Genomic DNA, 26,138 nt, shown 5'->3' on the forward strand with positions numbered 1-26,138 from the left:
AACACTTTTTTATATTTGCTGTTTTTTTTTCCTTTGAACTACTTAATGTTTCAGACATTATGATGTTTTACCCTTAAATTCTTCAGTATTTATTTCTTAAGAAAAAGGGCATTTTCTTAGATGACCACAGTATCATTTTTACACCTAAGAAATTTGACCTTGATACAATAAGATCATCTAATATATAGTTTATTCAAATTTCCCTACTTGTCTCAATTATAAGTGCCCCAGATTTTTTTTTAATCTAGGTTTTAATCAAGGATCATGTACTATATTACACTTGGTCTTTTCCTGATCTGGATCACTTCCTGGGTGTCTGTTTTTAATCTTTCATGACATTAACATTTTGAAGCATCCTGGCCAAGTGTTTTGTAGAAAATGCCACAGTATTTTGTATTTGTCTGAATGGGTTCAACAATTTCAATATTTTTGCAAGAAACTCCAAAGGTGATGTTGCATTTTTCCAGGTTTTTTATTCGTGAAGTTCCAGATAAATTCATCAAAGCTGAATTTGTGTGTGTGTGTGTGTGTGTGTGTGTACAGAACATATGCTTTGCTGGCACCCTAATCACATGTGTACCATATTAATAAACATTGAGGTCAGGCAAAGCATTGTTCTCTGTATATGCAGAGGAGCAGCGGTTTTGCCATAATGCCAAACTTCCCCCGCCTTACTAGTATTAATCTATAGCCTCACCAACACTTATTTATTGCCTGCTCTTTAATTTTTGCTAAATCTGTAGGTATCTGAAGATACTTTTGTATTCTCTGGACTGCTAAAGCTGGAGTATCTTATGTCAATTGACCATTTTGTGTTTTCTCTCCTGTAAAGGGCCTGTTTGTGTTTTCTACTCACTTTTTGGAGGTTGTCTTTTACTTATGTGTTTTTAGATCTTTATATATTCTGGATACTAATCATTTATGAATTATATACCATAAATCTGAAATCTCATGAAACATTATGGCACAAGGCTAAGCTTATGGATACTGTGTTCAGACATTTTGAGTTCAAATTCTACTTCCCTTACGTATAATTGTGTGACTCTGGAAAATCATTTAACCTCTCTCTGCTTTAGTTTTCTTATCTATAAAATGGAGTGGTAATGGTACCTACCTAATAGGATAGTAGGGGGTTACATGAATTATTAAATGCAATGCAGTTAGAACAGTACCTGGTACATAGTAAGAGTCAATAAGTGTTTGCTGTTGTTAGGTTCTCCCATTTTACAGCTCCTATGTAATTTTGAGACACAGTGGGCTCATAAAAGTGTTTATCTCACAAGTGCTCTCCTGCCCCATTTGGGAGTCTCCTACCCTTTCGATAAACTGCTCCTTAAAACCGTGTGCCACACCATACTAATAAAGGAGGTGACTCCACTTTGCACAGGCAAACACCCATGAAAGTGACGTATTTTCAAAGGCACATCCAGCTAAGGAAGTTTTTCTTTGTGGGTGGGAAAAACATTCTGCAAACTCCAAGGGTCTCCTCCAATATCTGGAGAGATTAATGCCAGTGAATACTCTCCTTCACTTAAAAGACCCATGAGCACCCTGTAGATAATTCGCACAACTTTGAGACTTAACAGTGTCATGATTTATTTTGCAACAACTTAACATCTCTGCTCATGATCGGGCCCCTAGCACCTCATAGAAACCTCTCTCCTTACTACCTCTCCCTGGGCCTCTTCCTCCAAATTGGGACTTTCTTTGTGTAGTGTTCCAAAGACTAGCAAACTCGTGATACAAGCGCATCCAGGAGATACTCAGTACAAGCTCCCTAAGCGAACAAATGAAGGAAGGAATGTTCCTGCGTTGCCAGGTTGTAGGTATCTGAAGATACTTTTGTATTCTCTGGACTGCTAAAGCTTGAGTATCTTATGGTAAAAGTGACGAAAGGGGAAAAGGAATGTTGGACGGCCAAGCCGCTTGCTGACTGGCTGGCCCCCACAATGGGGGTGGGAGAGCTCGGAACGTACCGGAGGGCTTCATTAGCCTAGGTGGTCTCGGCCAGGCAGGTCACCACCTGGTGGGTGGAAAGCAGCGCTGCCCACTAGGGGGTCCCGGGCGGGCGGGGCGAGGGCGGAGCCGCCCCGCCACGCCTTCTGGCGGCGGAATCCTGGCCCGAGCGGTGGCCGCGCCAGGAGCCTGCGCACTGTGGCGACAACGACAGTAGAGGCTCAGGGATCAATTGCTGGAAGATGGCGGAACGCGCCGCCACGGGAGGCGGAACATCCTTGAGGGGGATGCGGGAACGCATGGGTGAGCGGGCGGCGGCGGCTTCCTGGCGGGAGGGTGCGGGGGCTCGGACTGCGCGGGAGGCGGGGTTCCCGCGGCCCGGAGACCGGAGACCGTTGGAGCTGAGCGGTGGGCGCCAGAAAACTTTACCCTGGAGTTGCCTCTTGCCGTCTGGTCCCGCTCTTATCCCCGCAGGAGTCCTCTGAAACGGGACGGGGAGTTGTGATGGGACAGGGACGGATGGGGCAGCTGCGGGCCAGCGCCGCCAACGGCCGAACCCCGGGAGCGAGGGAAGTAACGGGCGCTGCTGGGCGGGGGGTGGCCTGAAAACCCGGACAACGCGGACGTTCCGAGCCCCGCCTGTTGTTGGGGTGTGTGTGGTGGGGGGGAGGGGGAGGCGTGCGCCCCCGCAACTGGCTGAACGGACGCTGGGCTGCTGAGGATGCGCGAGCGCCCCGAAGGACCCCTTGCACCGGGACCGCCTCCGCGGCCGGGCACAGCCCTCCCAGGCATCAGCGGTTGGAGTTTTCCTTCTGCCCAGGACGCTCGCGCTCTGATTCTTTCCCACGGTCGCAATCCATGCCTCTCCAAAAGCTTACCTCTCTCCTGGTCAAGGTCGGATGGAGAGGAAGCCTAAGTTGGGGTGAAACGTGGCTCTCTCTACCTCCTGATTCACAGGATTCCGCCAAGATGTCACCTTTCCTGGGACATCTTGCAGACCCTAGGCTGAACTGATTACTTCTCCTAAACTTACCCCAACGCCAACAAGATCCCCCCCCCCAAATCGTTAATTTTGAAAAATTTGGCAGCGCATTTCTTAGCCCACGAGACTGTTTCACTACCTGAGGTAGTATTTCTTGCTACATTGTAGCAGGTTGCTTTTCGCTAGTTCTCAGGGTGGTTTCCTCCTGTATGAGCTTGAATAAAACTATCTTATTGATTTTTACTGAAATCCTTAGGGAGTTTTTTTCATTTGCAATTGAAAAATTAATTTAGATTTATGTTATTTCAGAACGCTCTGAATGAACTCCCCAAAGAATGTCAGAAGCAAATACACTTTCCATCGGGAGAAAACTTTTCTGTCTCTCAAGAGACAGTTTGCAATAAATTCACATTTGTGTTATTGCTTAAGGACACCTAAAGCTCTCTCACATTGCTTTATATCATTGATTTAAAATAACCAGCATTCCGGATAATCCCCCAAAACATTTGTGTATTGAACTTTGAAAAGTATCTGAAAATCTGGTATAGGACAGTTGCTTGAATTGACAGTATTTCAAACGAAAAACTTACAGAAAGCCATGCAAAAAAGGCTTAACACAGAATCGTAGTTGACCAACATCCTTGCTGCCCATTTTATGATAGAAATTGAAAGCATCACATGCTTAACCAGAACTGCCTTCCTGGTCTCAGCATTTCTTGATGGGGACAGAGTCAATGAGATGTTTTCGCACTTGGTAGGAGTTGCTTCTTTTTATTCTGTTGCCCAAATAACAGTGACTAGCACTAAATCTGTTCATCTGTACCAGTTTCATAGTATGGTTCTCTGCCACAACCGTAGCCCTTTTATAAAAATAAAAAACCCAGTTCAATCATTTTTTGCAATCTATGCCCTTTCCTACCTAATAAAATAGTAGTTTTTGTGATCTAATATTTCTGATGAGTACAGAAGAAAGGATCATGGGGAGGAAAGGTCATGGGCAGGTAGGGCTTCAGATTTTATGTTGAATTCTGAGAGGGATTCAAGAGCAACCTCTGTTGCAATCAATATAGAATTGCTGAATAAGTATGGAGTGTGTATCATTGACATCTCATGGGATTTAGCATTTGGGGTTGGCTGTGCTTGTGTGCAGTCTTAGGAAGATGACCATTCTTTACTAGTCATGTTGTGTTCTTTCTTGCATTTAGTTTGCCCTAATGGAGCAGAACTCTAGTGACACAGATTGTGTGTGTGTATGTATTTATGTATGTGATTGTGTGTGTATGTGTATGTGTTGAGGAAGAGGGCCAGAGAGAAGCAGAAATTTTCTACATGAAGTCAGTAATGAGCTAAAATGTTTTATGTGCAAAGTGGGCTTCAGAATCTCAATGACATCTTTTAAAAACCTAGTAAGTGTAAGCATTCTTTAACTTGGGCATCCTAGTGGCACCTATATATTTTTTTTATTCAATTCTGAGGCTTATATTGGGCTAGATAGCATAATTAATTGTAAATTTTCCCCACAGGAGGTTGGTTTTCTTCTTGTAATGTCTTTTACACTTTTTCTTTAAATGTAGTCCTGTCTTAGCCCCAGCATAATAGTGCTTTCTTTTTTCTTTTCTTTTTTTTTAAGGTAAATGCTTTATTTACCTTTTGGTGAACATATTTATTGCCAGTAGGAATTTGGATATAAAGATTGAAAAATCAAGGTTGATGTTATATTACCACATTAACCTTTATATGATTTGGTTCATTATTCCCTCCATAGTTAATTCTAAGGTTACTTCTGTTTAATGAAATCTATAAACCTGATAAAATTCTACATTTTGAGGGAAATTGTCCTTTTGGTTAGCTAAATTGTGCCAAAATATGGACTTTCCTTGAGACTTCTAAGAATACCGAATGTGCAAAAAGTTGGAGGGAGTATGTAGAGGGATTAATTTCTAGACTTTAAATTTTTTCTTAATACACTAGTACTCAAATTGAAAGGGTAATTGTGGTCTACAAAATTGCCAGTAGTTGAATTATTAAGGAAGGTGAGAAGAGTCTAATTTTCAAATTTAGCTAGGTCATGTATTATCTGAGCTGTTAGGTCTCTGGGGTAAAAAAAATCCTTTTTCCTTTTTGAAATGGTGATCCCTATGGCAGCCATTATGATGTCACTTTTCAAGGTTACTCTGTAAAATGACTCCCAGATATCTTTCTTCAGTGGCAACTAACATCTCAGAGTCCATTTATTCTATGAGTACAAGGACAGCACCTGTGTTACCTTGTTTTCATTGCCCATCTTCAGCTGTTATATTTTCCTTGATATATAGAAATCAGAGTTGTATGCAGTATCACGGGGCCATATTTCTTATGCTTTCATTCAAAGGTAGAAAAGAATTTTCATTGTTATTCTTCCTGAAGATGCACAGTATTGGGTGGCATTTTAGAAACAGCCATACATGGAATTAAAGGTTTCAGGAAATCCTTTATAATAAATTATATGTGTATCACGCTAGAATTGTAGTTTTTCTTACTTTCTCTCAAATTGTGCGCCCCTTATCTTATACTCCTATTGAAGTTTATTTTATTTATTTTTTAAATTTAAAAATAGTTGATATGTAATATTATATTAGTTTCAGATGTACAATATAGTGATTTGATATTTATACACCTTTACAATGGGATCACACTAAATCTAGTAATCATGTGTCACCCTATAAACTTATCACACTATTATTGACTATATTCCTCTTCACCTTTTCCACCCATCCCCATCCCTCTTATTGAAGTTTATTTCTCAATTTTCTACCTATTTACTCAAGACATATGTAAATTTGTATTGTATAATTTACATTTGTTTGCTTGACATTTTTCTACCTAGAGTAATGCCATCACTGGAAATTCCTTGAGTGGTTCATCACCTTCACTATGCATCAGAATAGAGCTTTTTGCAACTGCAAAGGCCTGGGTCCCACCCCCCAGAGAGTGGGGGCTGGGAGGGGCAGGCATTGCTAATTTTTTTAAAGCAGTTTAGGTGGCTGCAGCCAGTGTAGAAAGCCCCTGATCTAGGTCATTTATAAATGTACTCCTTAATATTGGGTCGATCTCTGAGGATATCACTGTTGACACTTTTGCTTCCAAACTAATATCCATAAACTCCAAATGTTTTCTAAAGTCCCAGGTTATGGCGAAACATTTTTTCCAATTCCTTGCCAGCTCAGTTTTTCTAGCACTTGGCAGAATGTCTTTGTCTGATGCATTTCTGACAGCTATTAATCACTAGCTACTACGCATCCACACATTTGTCTTGCTACTTCCACTAACAACTCTCTTCATGTCACAGTTATGCTGTCACATCCACAGCACACACTTTTAATTTTTTGTGAAATTATTGTTGAACATCATGAACTCAGTATGTCTTATGACTTCCCTTTATGGAAGATCTGCTACATTTTATCATCAAAGGCACAATTGGCTGTGCTTTGCAGCCCCCTGTATTAGCTGTTTGTAATCTTAATATCCAATCCCTTTTATCTCCCTGTATTTTAGTAGCTGCTGCTAATGCCATTGCTCAAGAAAGACGCAATCAGAGTGGATTTAGCTCCCTTCCACCCCAATCCTCAAATACAAGATCAGTATGTAAACCAGGTATAATTCCTAGAATGCTTTGGAAGATGTCAAAGTATCATATCATTAAAATTTGATATCCTATTAATGTCTAACTATATTCTTTTCTTTTTTAGTGCTAGATGGATCTGTGCTTAAAAATGATATAAAACAAAAATTAGCCAAGGAGCGCAGAGAAGAAAAAAGAAGACAACAGGATGGTATATTTTAGACTTTTTAAAAAAATTAATGAATGAATTTTATGTTAAAGTCATATATTTCCAAATTGGTTTTTGCTTACTTTTCCTAGTCTGATTATATGATAGATCTTATTTTTTACAGTATGTATTATATTGGGTTAAATGTTTGTATTAAATCAGATAAAGAAGGCCCATGAAAAAAATTTAACTACGGTTTAGTTTTTGAAGTAATTTCTGTTAGCTTTAATTTTCTGAAAACTAAGGTATGAATATCTCTTAAACATTTGTAGAAACAGCAGAATGGGATTTCAATAAAATAATACTAAACATGAAAATGAAGCTGCTAAGAATCCTAACATAGAATCTTTCACTGATTGCTGTGCTTCTCAAGTGTAACTGTGGATCAATTGAGATCTAAAAGTATAATCTTTTTACACCTTGAAAAAATACTTTTTCAACTGTGTATTTTTCTCCTCTGGTCTTACAAATCCACTGTCAATACTATTGCCCAGCTTTACTAGTATTCAAATGGAATATCCATTACCACTGTTTTGATAAGGAGCTGTTTCTTCCTAGCTCTAAGCCGGAGACTATTTTATAACTGCTAGATGCTCTCCAAGCTTAAACTAGGGAATATTTGAATGTAGGAAAACATCAAAATGTAGTATGTGACAAAGCCCATGATTGGCATGCTTAATATGGCCTGTATAGATCAGGAGGCTTTTAAAAGAAGTTTCCTAGTTGAAAGGAAAAAAATCCATTCTGGCCATGTAGACTTTAAAAATTATTGTTTTAATGCTTAACTTTAGCTCAAATCAGCAGAAACGTCAAATGTATGAAACTACATGCCGGGGTTCATGTCCCAGCATCAAGAAGTGTTCAGGAATCTGGAAAAGGGGCTGCGCGTAGATGACATAGAAATCCAGAGACTAATAAAGAGTCCAGAGACAAGGTATAATTTTGAAAGGCATTGGGGGTCAGAGGACCTTCAGCTAAAGGAACTGAAGAGTGCCTCCTTGTCTAGGACCCTTGCTTTTATTAACACAAGGTGGAGATAATACACTTCAATGGGTAAGGTTTCAAAGGGTACAGAGTCCATTGTCAGAATGGGGGAATAGCCTATGGCTGTTCAGGTGTTTGGCCAGTAGGAGGCAATAACATGTAGATTAAGATGCCCTTTAACTGTCTGGCAGCCACAATCAGTTTCCTATTCAGGTATGGGAAAATGCTGTTAGCCATTCCCAGATGGTGACTACATCTGTGACTCAACCCTGTTGAGTCCCCAAGTTTAATCAACCTTTTGATGAAACTCTTAAAATTATGACATGCTGGAATTGGTCTACGGCAACTACATTTCTTTAATTTTGAATTTAAATTTAAATTCAGACAGGATGAGAGTCATCTAAGATAATTTAGTTCTTTGGTGTTTTTGTTTGGTGGCCACACTTATACAATAAATGTTTATTTATTGTGTGTAATGTGGAAAACTAATATTTTCTGGATCTTATACCTTGTATTTGGAATATTTCAGCTACTAAAGAAATACAACTACTTGAAAAAGAAAGAAAGTCCAAGATCCAGTATGAAAAACAGATGGAAGAAAAACAACGAAAGCTGCGTGAACAAAAACAGAAAGATGAACAGCGAAGACTATCCGCTGAAGAAAAGAGAAAACAAAAATTACAGGAAGAAAGGGTACATATTTTTCTAGCCTATTAATCAGATGATATACTGTTTTGTCTGGGTCTGCAATACTTTTTGTTTAAAAAATATTTTTATTGATTTAAGAGAGCAAGGGAGAGAGAGATAGAGATAGAAACATCAATGAACTGCTACCTCTTGGTTCATAGGTCAATGCTCAACCACTGAGCTACGCTGACTGGGCGGAATACTTTTTTTAAAGCCTGTCTCTGCCTTTTACTGGGCCAACCTGTGGGAAGGGAACCAATCCCATTTCTTCATTTCTTCCCCTCAATATTAGAGACTCTTGCTCCTGTCCCAATCAGATCCGAGAATTGAGATCCACTGGCCTAGGTAAAGAGGAGCCTTGCAGATCCAGGACAAGAACCCTGTCCACCTTCAGAACATGGCACACGGGGTGCCTGTGGCCTGGGGTTTACTCTGAGAGGCTCTCTCTCCTACCAGAAAGCTTTCAGTGTTGGCCCAGTTCCTATTATGCACAGACCCACAGTCTGGCCCTCCCTGACAAGGCCCCATCTGATGGGCTTACTTCTTACAACTCTAATTGCATGACTGAGTCCTCCAAATCTACTGTTATGCATTCACCTGATTCCCTCTTGTGTGTACACACTCTCTCTGTGTCTCTCTCCTCCCTCCCTCTAGTTCATTTGTCACATTCCCTTCTTTCTGTCTGTTTTGTGGCCCACTGCTCTATTTTCCTTTCTGGACTCTTTGTTAGTGTCTTTGGCACTCTCTTGGCATGAGTCACTGCCTTTGTGATACCCTCTCTTTTTCCCTTCTGTCCCTCTTTACTCAGTTTGTCCTTTATTACTTACTTATACATGGACATCTGGCTCCTGTCTCATTCTGTAGGATTCTCTCTGACACCAAATTTTTCTCCTGTAGGTTATTCCACTACTTTACTCTGAGTAAATTGACTCTTTCTTCTGAATCCAGCAAATTCTCTGTGATACCCTTCTTTTTCTTGCGGGCATACTCTCTTTTCTTTATTCCAGTGATTCTCAAGTGTCCCTAAGCAAGTCGTAGTCTGTCTTCTGGTTCTCTGTCTGAAGTGCCTCACTTTTCTTTGTTTTAGTTTCTCTCTTTTTCTCTGCTCATCTTTGCACTTTCTGCCTGTTGTTCTCTCAGTATGTGTGTTTTTATATTCCTCTCTTTTTCTCTTGCTCTAATTTTTACATTTCTTTTTCTTTTTTCTTTGGTTCTATTTCTCCCCCATGAGTCTTATTCTCTGTGTCTTTTTCTGGTGCTCACTTTTCCTCCTTCCTTGTGCACACAGTTGCTCTTGCATGTGCCTCACTCCCAACACCTACCTCCATCTTTGGATCTTTTTTTAAATATATTTTTATTGATTTCAGGGAGGAAGAAAGAGGGAGAGAGACAGAAACAACAATGATGACAGAGAACCATTGATTGGGTGCCTCCTGCACGCCCCCTACTGGGGATGGAGCCTGCAACCTGGGCATATGCCCTTGACAGGAATCGAACCCGGAACCTTTCCATCTGCAGGCTGACACTCTATCCACTGAGCCAAACCGGCCAGGGCTGTGGATCTTTCTTATTCTAGGACTGTCCTTGTGCCATTTCTTCCCCATCCGTGATCCACTATCACTTTCTCTGTCTTTCTGAGCCTTTTCTGTTGTTTCTTATCCTGTCTTTTTTCACATTCCAGTATTTGATGGACTCTCATTTAGAATTTCGGTCATTTCCTTTTCCTCTGTGAGATGTCTCCTTACTTTACTTATCTATGTTAAAGAGAAAGGAGAGAGAGAGAGAGAATGAATGAGAATGAACATGAACTAAGTAGAGACATAGAACCAAATAAAGTAAAACAGAAAACTGCGGAATTGGGGAGGGACCCTGGAGGGGAGAGGCAATCTCAGGGACTGAGAAAAAAAAATAACATCTTAGAGAAAGAAGAATCAGAGAAAACACAGAAGAGAAGAAAATGAAACTGTAGACAGAAAGGAAGCCAGAAACATGGCAGGAAAAGAGACAGAAAGACGAGACAAGGCCAAAAGATTCAACACCAGAGAGCTAATGTAAGGGAGTAGAGCAGGGACATGGGACACTATAAGTAGGCTGCAGGTAGATCAGGGGAAAACCCCAAACTAGGTGGTGTTGAGGAGGGATGATAGATATTTCTGAGCCACAGATGCAGGAAGGAACCTGAGAGCACAGGTTCATTTGGAAATCAATGCATTTGGAAATAGCAGGATAGAATTCTTAGAAATCAGTAATGTTCTCAACTAATACAAGATGAATTTCTGCTTTTAGAAATTCTGGTTTCCAAGTAATTTAGGACAATTTTCTGGTAGAAATATAATTTTAAAATACTGCCCTTAGATGCATTTTTAAATAAATTTTATTTCAAGAATTGTGATTGCTACTCTCAAAGGATACGGATGATTCTCCATTTTCCTGTTATGTTTACCCTCTTTGCCCTTAGAAACGGTGGGGACATTGTAAGGATGGTGTTGCTAAGAAACAGTGGTTGTCAGGGAAAAATAGAAAACCTGGTCCTGAAGTTGATTTTTTTCATCTGGTATATTTCAGCACAGATATTGAAAAATATCTGAGTAAAGAAAACCATCTCATTTCTGACAGTGGAGTTGTTTTGCTACCCTCTGACATTGACATTTGTGTAGCTGTTATCCTGAGAAGTTTAAATTGAAGTTGAGCTCAAGACAAACACACTTATTATTTTTTAAAAAACTGGATTCGTTAACACCAGAATTTAAAATGTTATAAATGGGTATATTTAAAAAAATATACATGCCACAACCAGGTGATGGGTACTTGAGGGAATCAAGCAGAGGGGAAAATAATAGAACATAATGTATGATTAGTAAACACAAAATTGGACCCTCAGTCTTTGTATAGTTGGTAGAAATAGGCTACAAATTTTGGTTCTAATTTTCCTAATATAAGCAGAGGGAAGCACAGTTCTTCGATTCAGATTTATAAGATTAAAACCTAATTATTCAGTAGAAGCACTGATATTGATTGATACCTGAGACATGTCTCTATTTTTAAATGTTTCTTTTTAATTGATTTGAGAGAGAAAGAGGAAGGGAGAGGGATAGAGGGATAGAAACATAGATTGGCTGCCTTCTGCCCGCCTCCTACTGGAGATGGAGCCCGCAACCCGAGCATGTGCCCTGACCAGGAATTGATCCAGTGACCTCTTAGTTCATGGGTCAACACTCATCCACTGAGCCACACCGGACAGGCGAGACATGTCTCTATTTTTAACTTTTACCTGATACAAAAGAAATTTTCCTGATAGAAAAATTTGATGATGGTGTTGTTTTATAACCTACAGATCAAAAGTATACTAACCACTAAAAAGAATATGTAAAAATTGTTGGCATTTAATAATTAATTTGGCATTTAATTTTTTAAAATTTTATTTTATTAAATTTATTGGAATGACATTGGTTAATAGAGTCATGTAGGTTTCAAGTGTACATTTCTATGATACATGATCTATCTGTATATTGCATTGAGTGTCACCACCCAAACTCTATTAATCTTCTGTTACCATATATTTACCCTTTACTCTTTATTACCCTCCACCTCCTTCCCTCTGGGAACTACCATACTATTGCATTTATTTCAAATAGGAGAAATTCAAAGCTGTTGTCTCTCGTACATTGGAGCGGAGCAATCGTATTGAACAACGTCAAAAAAGATGGTCATGGGAAGGCTCTACGACAGTGAACTCTGAAAGTAAAACAGGTAATTAATACAACAATTAAACTTTAAGTTCATTCATGCTGATGTTTAAATATTGTCTATTAGTATAAGGTTGCATTTACCACAAGGTTTTGAGTTTTGTATCTTAAATGAAAATGCCCCAATGTACTTTTTGACATGCATACTATTTCACCTGTGTTGTGAGATTGCAAGAGAAAAAGGTGCAAATTTTGTAACTTTATTTTATCCAGTATATTCAAAGTCTTACCCAGTTAAACTTACAGTTAGTATAAAATGATTAATAACAAACAAGCTTGACACACTTTTTCCAATGATAGTTTTAAAATAAACTAGTTCTGCCCTGTTTACTATTAACATACTGTAAATTATGCTACATGTGACATAACTCTACACAATTTCATAAAACGTAAGTTAAATTCCATAGCTTTTAAGGAATGACTCACATTGTGTACTTAATTAATGCCTGCTTAGGCTCCATAGAACTACATCACGAACTCATTCTGTTTCAACTAATGATGCTTTTTAAAAATATGAGTGCAGTAAAAATTCTGTCTTTTCTCAGTCAAGAAACTGTCTGTATCTACTGAAAAACTAGAACAGGATACTTCTGGATCACACAAACAAATGACACTGTCATCTCCTGGTGTTCAGAATTCTGTTGCCAAGAGTAAGTAGTTATTTCATGTATTCCACTGAATTTCAAATCAACGAAATCAATTCTTTATATGTATTTTTACAGTACCACTTCTTTAGATTGTGCCACATTTAGATTTATTACAGAAGAGTACCACATTGTTTTACAATAGAGATGGTCATTACTATTTTGTATTTTCATCAATATATCAATATAACTATCAATGTATGTATATATAAAATTAACATATCATATAAATATTAGTATAAATTCTTTTTGTGATTTGTGTATTTTTAAAATATATATATTTTTATTGATTTCAAAGAGGAAAGGAGAGAGCTAGAAACATCAATGATGAGAGAGAAATATTGATCTGCTGCCTCTTGCATGCCCACACTGGTGATCGAGCCCACAACCTGGGCATGTGCCCTAATCGGGAACATAACCAGGAGGTTATAACCTGAGCCATGCCGGCTGGGCTGATTTGTGTGTTAATCATATCAGAAGGGTTTGTTGGTCTCAGGTAGCCTAATGTAAAATATATTTTGTTTTTCTTTTTATTACTTGAAAAATTTTTTTAAATATATATATATATAATTTATTATTGACAGTATTACGGATGTCCCCTATATCCCCTCCACCCTTTACCCTCCTCTACCCAGTCCCCACCCACCCCCAGGCCTTCACCACACTATTTTCTGTGTCCATGGGCTATGCATATAAGTATATAAGTTCTTTAGTTTATCTCCTCATCACCTCCTCCTTCCTGAGATATGTCAATCTGTTTCATGCCTCTTGACTTATTTTGTTGGTTCATTTATTTTGTTCATTATTTGTTCAAATAAGTGAGATCATGTGATATTTGTCTTTATCTGACTGGCTTATTTCACTTATCTTAATAATATCCAGGTCCATCTATGCTATCTCAAAGGGTAAGAGACCTTTTTTTTTTTTTTTTTTTACAGCTGCATAGTATTCCATTGTGTAGATCAGGGGTCCTCAAACTACGGCCAGCGGGCTACATGCAAATACAAATATTGTATTTGTTCCCGTTTTGTTTTTTTTACTTCAAAATAAGGTATGTGCAGTGTGCATAGGAATTTGTTTATAGTTTTTTTTTAAACTGTAGTCTGGCCCTTCAACGGTCTGAGGGACAGTGAACTGGCCCCCTGTTTAAAAAGTTTGAGGACTCCTGGTGTAGATGTACCACAGCTTTTTTACCCATTTATCTGTTGTTGGGCACTTGGCCTGTTTCCAAATCTTAGCTCTGGTAAATAATGCTTCTATGAACATAGTGATGCATATATTCTTCCTAATTGGTGTTTCAGGGTTCTTAGGATATATTCCTAGAAGTGGGATCATTGGATCAAGTGGCAGTCCCATTTTCAGTTTTTTGAGGAAACTCCATACTGCTTTCTATAGTGGCTGCACCAGTTTGCATTCCCACCAACAATGTACTAGTGTTCCCTTTCTCCAAATCTTCACTAACACGTTCGTTGATTTATTGATGATAACCATTCTGACAAGTGTGAGGTGATATCTCATTGTAGTTTTAATTTGCATTTCTCTGATTATTGACATTGAGAATGTGAAACATTTTGACCAAAAGTCATCACTGTTAAGTGACACAATAATTTATTTTAAAATTAATTCTTATTCTTTCTAACCTATAAATGAAATGATTTTTTTCTAAGGACTAGTTAAGCTAGTCATTCAATTTGCATTAAGTTTCATGAATATTACCTCATTTAAGGAAATATATTTATGTATAGCAGTCGACAAATTGATCTTCTTTATATATGTTATTCACAACAGCCTTGTAAAGTTGACAGGCACGTGTAATTCCCGTTCTGCTTTTATAGTTAAAACCCCAATGAATTTATCTACTATGACTACTTCAAATACCCTTTGCTCCTGGTGTTTGCCCTTTTAATTAGTATTCCTTATTTTCAATATCTGAGTGTGTGTCAATGACCATTTCTGGCTTCTAACACATGGTGCTACTCACTGATAATTGAAATGGATTAAGTAAGCATACCCATCAATTTAAAAAGTCCTTTTTATTTCTGGAAATAAAAATAGAAATGGTCTTGGCAGGAAAAAAAAACATGGTAAACATTCTATAACATTCCTTCAAACTTAGCCATTAACAAGAAGAAATACCTCTTTTATACCTTATGAATTGAGAAATAGGTGTAATTGTAATTTGAATTAAAAAGTGCTTTTTTGTCTTATTAGGTGCCTTGACAGTTTTGGGAACAATAGTGATTGCTATAAAATTCCAGTACAAAAAAAAAGATTCTGGATCTAATTTAAAGTAGTATAATTAATTGTAGCAGTGATTAACTTAGAAAGATTTCCAAATTGTCTAAATATTATAGTTTTGATATGTTCACAGTGATATTTGTTTTGTTCATACTTACATTATGCTATTTGTACTTTTAGGATTTGTACAGTTTCCAAAGATTGCTTATGAGGTATTTCATGTGTCAGTTTGCGTGCATCACATTTTTTCTTATATTGGTCTAACAAAAGTTGATCCTCTTACCACTGTTACCCTCAGTATGCTTTCCCAAAGCACTTTAATTATTTTAGCCCAGGTCCATTCATAAATGAATGTGGGAAGATTTTTTTGTAGCACCTTGCTGGTCATATAATAAATTTAATTTACTTTTCACTAACTCAGTCCTTTCACAAAATTAGATAACATCCATTGCAATGGCATGTTTATGTACTTTTATTTTAATGTATCTTGTTTCATAAGCACTGACTATGTTTCACTGTCTAATTCAGGGGTGGGAAAACTTTTTGACTGGAGGGCCACAATGGGTTCTTAAACTGGACCGGAGGGCCGGAACAAAAGCATGGATGGAGTGTTTGTGTGAACTAATATAAATTCAAAGTAAACATCATTACATAAAAGGGTACGGTCTTTTTTTTTTTTTTTTTTTTTTAGTTTCATTTCAAACGGGCCGGATCCAGCCCGCGGGCCGTAGTTTGCCCAAGGCTGGTCTAATTGCTTTGAGGAATTAGCAAAGATTTCCTCCAGAGATATTTATTACATTTTCAGTATACTGAGCAAGCACTAATATGCTTTCATTGATTTGTCTACTTGCCATATTAATGAGACATGAAAAGAGATTGGACAGGTGATGATTTTGAAGTTAATAATTAGTTAAATTGCACTAAAGGAGCAATTCCAAGTAAATTTTAAATGATTTTTATCAGTTTTTAATGCAAGAAGGTATGTGTGGAAGATAATTTGTGAAATAACTTATTTAAAGGTACAGTATATTGCACACCCTGAAATGATAAATGTTGTAAAATGATTCTAGGGAAAACAAAATCAATATTGACAGTGGCTTACATTTATAAAATCCCTTCAAATTTAAGTGAAACCTCTTCAATTTGGAGAGATGAACATTTCAAATTCAAATGTGTTCATAAGCTAGCCTGTAATATTTTAAATAGTCCTGTTTTAAATCTTGGCTGATTCAAATAGTCTATTTTTCTTCTGCTCATTGCTGCCTCATAATACTTATTTATATCATTTTGTCATTTTTTGCAGTATAATGATAAAGGACACGTGATTTAATTACCTGAATGAATCAATTACACCTCTTTGATTCATAATGTTCAATTATATTATCTATTCAAGAATTTTCAAATTATGCTATATTGTCAATATGTACTTTAATTGGAAGGTCCCCCAAAGAGAAATTATTAAACAGACATTCCTAAATATTCTGAGCCAGAATACTTCAAGTGAAATGGAAAAGTGTCTACACAAAATGGATTATTTTCCCTATGAATGGTTTGGGTTACTAAAATTGTACATCTATATTAATGGTCATTTTTGTTTAAAAATACTAGTTATAACTGAAGTATAAGTTACTTTAGTAATAGATGTTATGGATTATGCCCAAAAGTAAAGGTTGTATATTCCTAATTTGGGAACTTTGATTTGGTCAGGTAGTATGAGATATTTACCCTCTTAAATTTTACTATTTTCTAAAAAATTTTATTTCATTTTAGATAACTTACTTAAAGAGTAAACTTTTAAGTTTTGGGATGTAGAATCTCTACATCATATTTGAAATTTAAATTCTTACAAACAAGTGCAGAGACGATAGAAAATGTTTGAAAAAAGGAGTGACTCACTATCAAAATATATTTAAACAGCTTGTAAAATATAATATTGCTTTGCCCTTGATCTCCAGAAGAAAGGGTGCTTACCTATATAATAAAAGCCCAGCGACTGTTATGGCAGAATGACTGGTCGCTATGATGCGCACTGACCACCAGGGAGCAGACGCTTAGCGCAGGAGCTGCCCGCTGGTGGTCAGTATGCTACCACAGGGGGAGCACTGCTCCACCAGAAGCTGGGCTCACGGCTGGCAAGCGCAGAGGTGGTGACACTAGCCGCTCCTGGCCTCCGAGGCAGCACAAAGGAGCAACAAGCTGTTGGTAAGGAGCAGTGGGCGATAAGGAGCAGTGAGCAGGCAGCGGTAAGGTGTGAGGGCTCCCAGACTGTGAGAGGGATGTCTGTCAAGGGCTCCCGGACTGCGAGGGGGTGCAGGCCCCCTGCCCCCAGTGCATGAATTTCGTGCACCAGGCCTCTAGTCTTTAAATAAAAAATGTAGCAAACTACATTACCCTACAGAAGCTGAACAAGTAGAAAGAAAATCAGGTAGGTAGTTATTTCTAAGTACCAATCTTAGTGTTTTAAAAGAGATATATTTGTGGCAATATTCAGTTGCTTGCAAAGTCATTCCTAAAAGTAGAAGTCAAAATTTCCCTTCTTCAACTGAAAAATGTACTGTGGTGCCATGTTCATTTGGCTGAAGCTAGGAGAACCTGTCTTTAAATGAAATACATAATTCTGCCATTATCTGAGCAAGATGTCTTTAATGAAGCTGACAAAGTAGATGTCAGATGTTGGAAGAGGTACTTTTGTACTGGAGAACTTGATTTTCTTTAAGCATTTCATCAATTTGCATTTAGAAGTTCTAAATTACCAGCCATATTTTGAACCTCAAAGCTTTGTTCTGTTATCCCACGTCCTTCCTTTGTGAATGTTTTCCCCACTGATTATTGCATGCAAGATATCACAGTTATTACTGAAATACTTCTTTATTTAAAGTAGTTTCTTTCTCATACTTTTCCCTCTAACTTTTTCCTGTCCAACATGATTGTTGCTTTTTGTTTCATACCGAACCATTCACTTACTGAACACTCTTCACTTCATTGATTCAGGTCAAATGCCATTGTCACAGCGATCCTTATAAGAATAAAAATTTATTGCAGAATAATTCTGTTAATACCTTGGAGCTTTTGCCAATGGACTTGAGTAGTATGATTGTTAACAAAGTTGTTTTGTCATGTACAACATTTTTCTCCATATGTGAGTTTCTCCATAAAGACTCCATCTGTTGTATTCTGTTAAATACATTGCCTAGATTCCTTCATTGGCATTGCTGTGGTATGCTGGGGCCTTTGCCCCTTTATTCAGGTACTCTCTTCCCTAACAGTGCAGTCTGGTCAGGTGGAGTGTTTCACTCTTATGTGTGTGTTCTCATTGCCTCTACTTTTTGGCTAAAAAAGTTGTTTGCAGCAGTTCACATAGTTCTTTTTTGCTTGGCATTTTGTGAGGCTTCAAATTGAATCCTTTTTATTTGTTCTCATCATTTAGTTCAGCAACTGTACACCAATCTTTGGGAGAATGATTTAATCATGCGCCTGATCGCCCCAACCAAAGCATCACTAGCCAGGAGCAAAAGTGCTGCTTCATTATCAATCCCTGGAAAAGATACTCCAGGTAACAGGTATAGGGTAGAAAGCTGGAAAGTGTTAATATTTGCACTTAAAGAGTAGGTTTTATCACTTAATTTGTTGCAATAAGGCATGAAAATAATTTGAATCAGTAGTTTCCAAATGAGTGATTTTACCCAACAGTTTATATTGCCTATTTATTTTATGACATCTAGCATTGTAGAGTAGTTATCTGGATAATAGGTAATTTATAGAATGAGATAGGTAATTTTGTTGGTGAATAAATTACAAAGCTCTATGGTTTTCTTGACCTTGCTTAAATGTGTCACAATACTATAAAAAGTACTGGATTTTATTTTTTTTATTGTTTAAGGTATTACAAATAGTAGTACATATGTCTCCTTTTTTCCCCCACTGACCTCCCCCCAGCCTCCCCTATCCCCTGGCACTTGCCCTCATTCCTCTCCCAGTGTCTTGCATCTATTGGTTGTGCTTATATGCATGCATACAAGTCCTTCGGTTGATCTCTTACCCCCCTCCAACCCTCGCCTACCTTCCCCCTCTAGTTTGACAGTCTGTTCGATGCTTCTTTGCCTCCATCTATTTTTGTTCAACAGTTTATAATGTTCTTTGTATTCCATAAATGAGTGAGATCATATGGTATTTATCTTTCACTGACTGGCTTATTTCACTTAGCATAATGCTCTCCAGTTCCATCCATGCTGTTGCAAATGGTAAGAATTCCTTCTTTTTTACAGCAGCACAGTATTCCATTGTGTAGATGTATCACAGTTTTCTAATCCATCCATCTGCTGATGGACATTTAGGCTGATTGCAAATCTTAGCTATGGTAAATTGTGCTGCTATGAACATAAGGGTGATTGGTGTTTCTGTTTTCTTGGGATATATTCCTAGAAGTGGTAGTATAGAAAAACTTAATATGAAGGTAGGAAGTTTCCTACTCTACCCTCCTTTTATTCCTAAAATATGAAATAATAATATTGAGCTGCTCTTTGGCTTTTAACTAAGAACATAAAGATTGTTGCTAAAATAAGTCTTCAGGGTTATGGGAATTTTCTCATTTATAGGTCACATATAGTGTTAGACATGCCTGTGGGTAGTTAGACATCCTCAGTAATGGAGAGCTCTAACACATTGTTCCCATCATTTGTTTTCCCCTTTTTCTCCATTTTTAAATTTCCAGAATATATCCCACCTCTTTGATATTTTTCAGTCAATATTCATTTGATTCATAAAATCAAAATGCTCTCACTTTCTAGTACTGCATATTTACTTCTTTAGTTTTGAATTCCTGACTTTGTTTATGTCTATTTATATGTCTGTCAGATTATTTTCTGCCATTCTCCCTTCAATCTGTTGTAAGCTATTTCTAATTTCATTTTTTTAAATAATTCTTTTGATTTTAGAGAGGAAGGGAGAAGGAGAGAGGTAGAAACATCAGTGATGAGAAAGTATCACCACTCGTCCGTGCCTCCTGCCCAACCCGAGCACGTGCCCTGATCTGGAATCGAACCACAACCTCCCAGTTCATAGGTCCACGCCCAACCACTGAGCCACATTGTTTAATATATTATTCCCATCAAAAAAATTCAACATTTTGTCTTAAATTTCTGTAGCTAATAGAAATTAAGTTATTATACTTACTATATGTTATGTAACACAAACTGTTGGCGCATGTGGATATGTAAATAAAATGCTTGCTCCACCAGCCCTGCCTGGCCAGGTGGCTCTCTTGGTTGGGACATCCTCCAGTACACCAAAAGGTGGGAGGTTCGATTCTGGTCAGGACACATATACCCAGGTTGTGGGTTCAATCCCTGGTCAGGGCGTATATGGGAGGCAACCAATCGACTTCTCTCTCTCTAAAAATCAATTTTTAAAAAATTTAATGCTTTCTTTACCAAAAGTGAGGGACTAAGTTAATCTTCAGTAATTTGTTCTATTTTTATTATTTGACTAGAGGCCCAGTGCATGAAATTCGTGCATGGGTAGGGTCCCTAGGCCTGGCTGGCGATCAGGGCTGATTTAGAGGTGATTGGCGAGGCGATTGGGGGCCCCCACTGGCACCCGCCTTGGCTGGCCTGGCGCCGCCCGCTCACTGGCCCTGCCCCCCCACTACTGCTGCTAGTCACCTCCCTCTGCAGGCAACTGGCGAGGCGATTGGGGTCCCCTGCTGGCACCCACCTTGGCTGGCCTGGGGCCTGCAGGCTGGGGGCATATTATTAGTCTGATTAACATATTATTCAGTCGATTTGCATATTAGGCTTTTATTATATAGGATAAGATCACATTAAAATTTTCTGCCCATATTTAAAGATAATGTGACAAATTTATCATGTCTTAAGAAAGCCACCATCAAATAACTTTTTAAAAAATGTTTACTGCATATTTTTCTTTGTGTTTGTTTTTTCCCCCCCACAAAATGGGATCATAACCTGCTTTATTTTTTTGAGAGAGAGAGGAAGGGAGAAGGGGAGAGAAAAACATCAATCAGTCACCTCCCGTATGCACCCACAACCTGGGCATGTACCCTATCCAGGAATAGAACCTGCAACCCTGTGGTCCACAGGACGATGTTCCAACCAACTGAGCCACACTGTCCAGGGCATAACTTGTTTTTGTTTAAATTCAATATATGTTGTTTTTATGTCCAAAAATAGCATATTATTACTGTTAATGACTGTCTTAGTATAGTCCAAATTTCCTGTTGAATATTTGGATCATATTTTAAGTAGTTTCAGCATTATAACAAATGCTATTATAAATAATCTTGTAAATGCATTTTCACTTATTTGATTTTTTTCCTAAAGATAAACCTAGAAGTGAACTTGCTGGGACAAAGAATGTGTACTTTTAAAAATGGCTTTTGATATATTATTGCCAAAATGATATGTGCCCTTCATGGAACATATGCAAAGCCATCCTCCCGCCAGCAGTTTATGAAGTGGCCCCATTCCCAAAATTGGTAACAAGTATTATCATTTTTGTCCATTTATTAGGCAAAAAATATTTAGATTGTTAAAACTGGAAGAGAAAAAAAAGATAAACAAAAAAAGGGAAAAGAAAACAAACTCGAAGAGACCTTGGAGGTCCAGCCCATTCTGATTAACATATTATTACAGTTTTTAAAAATTAAATTTATTGGGGTGACATTGGTTAATAAGTTTCAAATATACAATTCTATTAAAACATCATCTGTACATTGCATTGTGTGCTGACCACCCAAAGTTTAGTCTCCTTCGGTCACCATATATTTGACCCCCTTTACCCTCTTCAACTTCCCTTCCCCTCTAGTAACCACCATACTGTTGTCCGTGTCAATGAGTTTTTTCGTTTGCGTGTTTGTTCATTTGTTGCATTTTGTTTTACATTCCACATGTAAGTGAAAGCATATGGCTTTTGTTCTTTTATGTCTGACTTATTTCGCTTAGCATGATACTCAGGATCCATCCATGTTGTTGCAAATGTACAATTTTTAATATGGAAGAGAAAAAATGCTCTTTTTTTATTCTATTCTAAAACAATCATGTATGTCTTACATAATCACCTGAACAGTTCTCTGGCCCTGGTGAAATTGTTTAGATTACTTTTAAAAAGTGTTGAAAATCTTATAATTTTCTATGAAAATCATTCTGAATTATAGTGTGATTAAAATGGAAATGGCTCTTGCAAACATCAACTTTGGAGAAGCATCTTATATTTATCTGTAGCATATTATTGCTTTCACAGTGATTCTATTGGTGGTGGTGCTTATGAAGTTGACCAATTTTGCCATGCTTTTGTCCTGTGATTAATTTCACTAAACACTTCTGTGTTATGTGCAATCCTTGTCATTTCCTAATAAACACAGTCTCTCTCTTCTCTTTTCCTGCTCTTATACTGTTTCATGGTACATTTCTGTCTTGTCATATTTCTAACTGGAATTTCATTTTCTCTCATTCACCCATAGACATCCACAGCCCTGTAGTACGGTCTACAAACATGTCCTTGCTTAGCCATAGCAATGATGAATTGAAGAATACCATGGTACTTTGCAAGTCAACAGTGGCAGTGCCCTTCCAGGAGAAAGTAGAAACATTCCTCAGGGTGAACCTGGAAACACCCCCCGAGGTGAGTGTGGAAGCAGCCCCCAAGAGGAGTACGGAAGCAGCCCCGGAGGTGAGTGTGGAAGTGGCTCCTGAGGTGAGTGTGGAAGCCCCATTCAAGGTGAGCATGGAAGCAGCCCCTGCAGTGAGCATGGGAGCATTCCCTAAGAAGAATGAGAAACCACTTTTTGAGAGCTTGGAAACATCACCTGAGGGAAGCGAGGACATGTCCCTCATGAGCGTGGATCCATCTCCTGAGGTGAGCATGGACTCGTCCTCTGAGGTGAGCTTGGACTCATCCCCAGAGGTGAGCTTAGAAACATCCGAGGCACGCATGGAAATGTTCCACAAGGTGAACATGGAAATGATTCCTGAAGAAAGCTTAGAAACCGTCCTCGAAGAGAGCATGGACGTGCCCCCTAAAGCCAATGTGGAAGCATCCCCCGAGTCCAAGTCATGCCCTGAGATGAATGTGAGAGACACTCCACAGGTTTGTCAAGTACCTTTACTGACTAATCTATTAAAAATCTGTTTATTTAATTGTATAGATTATTTGATAGGTCAGGTTTCCCAATAAAAACAACTTATTTATAACAGCAATAAAATTAATAAAATAGGATAACATTGTTTAATGATTTAAAATTCTGATATTCATTGTACCAGTATATCCCAAAGCTGAAATACTAGTTTTCAGTAGAAGGGGAAAGATGTATGAGTTTATATGAACTATGCTTCTAAAGTCTGAAGAAAAATTTTTGAGAAATATTGTAAACTTTTAATTAGGATTTAGAAATAGAATTGGGTTTTGAAGTAAAATATTTCTTTTAAATTAATTATTTCTATGGCCTTGAATTGTGTATTGTTATTCTGGAAGAACGTATCTCTATAGCTAATTCTTATGCATGTAAGGAAAATTAGGCATTTATGGAGCTAACATTGTGTATTATTCAGAATATTTTTCTCTTAAAAAGAAAAGCCAGCTGAAGAAACTTATTGCTAATAATTTCTTATCTGATTATATTGATCTGTTCAGAAATCAAACCTTGTAAACAAGAAGCGCACATTGACACATACACCATTGTCTAAATGGCCATCTTCTGCAAGCGTATGGGGTTCACCCTCTCCCATAAGTGTTAAGTAAGTAGCTATTTGCAACTGTTCCTGATATGTTTTTTACCAGGATAAATTTTACATCAGTATTTCATAATTGAAATAATGTAGTATACATGGTAATATAAATATTTAGAAAAACGTTTTAATAGACAAAGGGCTTACCTTCATCTATTATAAAATAACATGATCTCATAATATATTTTATGAAATAGTACACTAAGAATTAATTGGCACATGTTAATTACAAAATCATATTAGACTTCCCCCATTAACTATTGATTTTTTTTTATTAGGCAAATCCAAAAGAATTGCCCACCATCGGTTTCACCGGTTGTGTCAAAACAATCAGAACAATCTTCTGTTCCCTGTAAAACAACTCCTGTTAAGCATGCCCAACATACACAAAAGGTATTAGGTACGATCAGAAGGAAAAAAAAACGGGCTTCTAAAAAAACCACTAAAAGCTCTGAGGCCATGAACCAAAAGCATATGACTTATGACGGTAAGTTCCTTCACTGAGTTTATATTTTGGCAGGTATGGGAATGGTCAGCTCTATTTTATTTTCCAATTCAGAGAAATTTAAGGAGCGAGCTTTCTTTTAGATAAAGAGAATCTTGCCAATCACTGGCACACTGCTTACTTTTTTTTGTGAGAGCTACTTTACCCACCCTTTAATTGTTTTGGAAAATCTATTTTTAGAACTGATGTTAAAAGTACTTCTTGGATGAGTGTATTTCTAGGTAATCCCTGCAGTCCCTTGCAGCTCTGGTAGTGGATGGTTCTATGAATGGCTGAATGGGTTTCTATTAGAAGCTGTAGGTCAGTTGCTGTGCATAGGCCATAGGGTGTCTGGGATGTAGTTGGGTTCCTAAAAGTACCAAATTGGTATTTTTACCTGTCACATGTGTTCTTAATATTCAAGGATATTGCTTACTTTTAAATATACTGGGGAATTTTGCTTTATGAAGGAATTCCACAGTGAATTATTTAGAACAGGAATAAACTTTTTATTATAAATTATTTGTGCTAGATGTCTTATGACCCTCATTTTCATACGTTTATTTGAAATGAAGAAATTAGTCACATGGACTAAAATATTATCATATGCCTTCATGCAGTCGCTTTGTTACTGATAGTCTTGGTTTCTTTGGTTATCTGCAGTTAGCCAGTTTATGATCAACCAACTATCATTACACACTAGTATCAATGGTTAGCTTCACAGTAATTATTTAGTAAAAATGATGAACAAATTTTAAAATGTATGCTGGATATATTTTTGTTAAGTCAAGTATTTAATATTTATATACTTCATTTAGATTGAATATAATCTTGTGTACATCTATATTAAGTACAAATCTTTTTTCCATAGGATCAATTTAGTAAGTTACCTCAAAACTGCTAAACCAAAGTAGGAGGGAGCAGCTCATTATTTCATTTTGGAACAAGTAGTTGTTAAAAAGAAACAAAATGCTACTTCTGTTATTGGAGGTGTGGGATTTTGAACAAAATCTGTTCTATAGTCACTTATAGATTGCTTTTTATACATTTTAGACTATATACATATTGTTCATTTTTTATATTATTGGTTGTCTTGCATCTCTTTATTGGAATGAGAGGCAGTAACTTCCCTAAACTAACTGTTTCACATGTTAATTTAGAGTCTGGTAATAAAAGCACACAAGGGATTATGAATGCTGAGGAGGCAACAAAAATTTTGTCAACGAAACGACGCCTTGCTCGTGAACACAAAGAAAAAGAAGAAAAACTACAAAAACAAATGGAGCAAAGGTAAGTACAATATCACCCTTTCTGTGCTATAAATCTTGCCTGGGCCTAAAGTTTGAAAGTCAAAACTTATCAAGTTAGATGTATTATAAATTCTCAAAGGGTGATTGACTTTTTCTTCAACATGAATCAGAAATGACTGTGGGAAGCATGTCAAGCAGAGAGAGGACACTGATGTGTAGATGAATGGTATAGGCCTCTTTCGCCTTCATGCATCATGAACCTTGAAGGTGTGCTATGGAGATGCATGAAGAAACCAAAACTCAGCCGGCCAGCGTTGCTCAGTGGTTGAGCGGCAACCTATAACCTGGAGGTCACAGTTCAATTCCTGGTCAGGGCACATGCCCAGGTTGCGGGTTCAATACCCAGTGTGGGACGTGCAGGAGGCAGCTGATCAAGGATTCTCTCTCATTATTAGTGTTTCTATCTCTCACTCCCTCTCCCTTCCTTTCTAAATCAATAAAATACATTTTTTTTTAAAAAAAAGTGAGACTAAAACTCATGTCAGGATCCCAGATCTCAGCAGTTTCTGTTGGCATCCACTTGTGTCAGCCCCTATCTTTTTTCAGAGGTCTTGCCA

General features: G+C 37.6%; 1 protein-coding gene across 3 annotated transcripts in view; it reads left to right on the forward strand.

Moving 5' to 3' along the window:
- Nucleotides 1–2,003: 2,003 nt before the first annotated feature.
- MAP7D3 (MAP7 domain containing 3) overlaps nt 2,004–26,138 on the forward strand; it is a 34,975-nt gene continuing 10,840 nt past the window's right edge. Inside the window, exons 1-11 of one of the 3 annotated variants that reach the window (XM_036305884.1) lie at nt 2,004–2,259; nt 6,473–6,571; nt 6,667–6,750; nt 8,261–8,424; nt 12,054–12,168; nt 12,710–12,814; nt 18,474–18,599; nt 22,524–23,149; nt 23,693–23,796; nt 24,066–24,274; nt 25,432–25,561. In XM_036305884.1, coding sequence (XP_036161777.1) covers nt 2,199–2,259; nt 6,473–6,571; nt 6,667–6,750; nt 8,261–8,424; nt 12,054–12,168; nt 12,710–12,814; nt 18,474–18,599; nt 22,524–23,149; nt 23,693–23,796; nt 24,066–24,274; nt 25,432–25,561 — 1,823 coding nt within the window. In that variant the 5' untranslated portion in view covers nt 2,004–2,198. The remainder of the gene's footprint in view (nt 2,260–6,472; nt 6,572–6,666; nt 6,751–8,260; nt 8,425–12,053; nt 12,169–12,709; nt 12,815–18,473; nt 18,600–22,523; nt 23,150–23,692; nt 23,797–24,065; nt 24,275–25,431; nt 25,562–26,138) is intronic. The other 2 variants (XM_036305885.1, XM_036305886.1) reach the window with 2 other exon arrangements.

The sequence above is a fragment of the Myotis myotis genome, unplaced genomic scaffold, assembly GCF_014108235.1.
Source record: "Myotis myotis isolate mMyoMyo1 unplaced genomic scaffold, mMyoMyo1.p scaffold_m19_p_4, whole genome shotgun sequence".
Lineage (NCBI taxonomy): Eukaryota > Metazoa > Chordata > Mammalia > Chiroptera > Vespertilionidae > Myotis > Myotis myotis.